General features: G+C 41.7%; 1 protein-coding gene across 1 annotated transcript; it reads right to left on the bottom strand.

Annotated features, from left to right (window-relative positions):
• Positions 1-9: 9 nt before the first annotated feature.
• LOC104774429 (protein BOBBER 2-like) lies at positions 10-680 on the bottom strand (the record flags this gene model as incomplete). The annotated part of the gene is made up of 3 exons (XM_010499036.1): positions 583-680; positions 498-511; positions 10-289 (listed from the first exon to the last, which is right to left on the bottom strand). Coding segments are annotated over exons 1-3 (392 nt in total), but the record flags the coding sequence as incomplete, so codon positions are not given.
• Positions 681-1,006: the final 326 nt, after the last annotated feature.

The following is a 1,006-nucleotide window of genomic DNA, read 5'->3' as shown; positions in this document are numbered from 1 at the left end:
ACACAATACTTCCACCACTCCATCTGGTCTTGCTTTGTCAAGAGCACTGATATCATCTTTTGATCCTCGATGTTCCAGAAGCAGTCATCAGGATTGACAGGATGGAAGAACTCTCCGTCAATGATTGGTTCTTGCGCTTTGAGACCAATTTTGATACGGTTCTTCTTGATTTCACAGGTCACAAACCCTGACTTAGTGCCTGCTGGCACCGGAACGTTAATTGTGACCTCTTGGAGATTCTGTCCCCATGAGTATTTCTCAAAATCAAGCCCATTGCCTTTGTGGGGAACTGCATCAAAACGGGGACATATGAAGTTAGTTTTGCAAAAACAGAGACTAAAGTTGTAAAAATCTAAACTTTATCCAATATCCTAGTCTTTACAAGATCAACGAATCAGGTTGTGATGTTAAAACTAAGTGTCAAGTCAAAACTAATTCAACCAAGCACTAAACAGAATCAAAGCTTAATCCAAGGCAGCTGAGGAAACAATGCTTACTTCCAATCATAACCCTAAACCAAACTTATCACCAGAGGCAAACAATCAATTACAAAATTCAAGAAAGCAAAACGAAGGTACTTACCAATGGTAGCCGGTTCTTTTTTTCTCATCCTTCGGCTTCACAACCTCCATGGGCTCCGAAAGAGCCAAGCTTTCCTTCTTGGGCTTCTCGACATCCATAGATTCCGTTGGCTTCAAAGTCTCCTTCTTTGGCTGATTTGCCTCTGCGTGACCCAATTTTCAGAAGGATAAAGGAGATCCGCCGTTGTAAACAAATCGCCTTCGACAGAGAGAGAGAAAAGAAAGACGGAGAGAAAACAATCGATTTCTCCGGTTCACTCCAACAAAACAACACCAACCTATTAAATGCGGACACGTGTTAGGAAGGACCGAGCAAAATACGTCCCTTTTGTAGGTACGTTTCTTCCGTTATTGATTGATTTTGATTTAAATTAAACATTTTAATTACGAAGGACGGACGAAGGACGGTGCGATGCACATGCTCT

This window comes from Camelina sativa, unplaced genomic scaffold (genome assembly GCF_000633955.1).
Source record: "Camelina sativa cultivar DH55 unplaced genomic scaffold, Cs unpScaffold02819, whole genome shotgun sequence".
Taxonomy (NCBI): Eukaryota; Viridiplantae; Streptophyta; class Magnoliopsida; order Brassicales; family Brassicaceae; genus Camelina; species Camelina sativa.
Note: the sequence above shows the minus strand (reverse complement) of the source record. Positions and strands in the feature narration are given on the sequence as shown.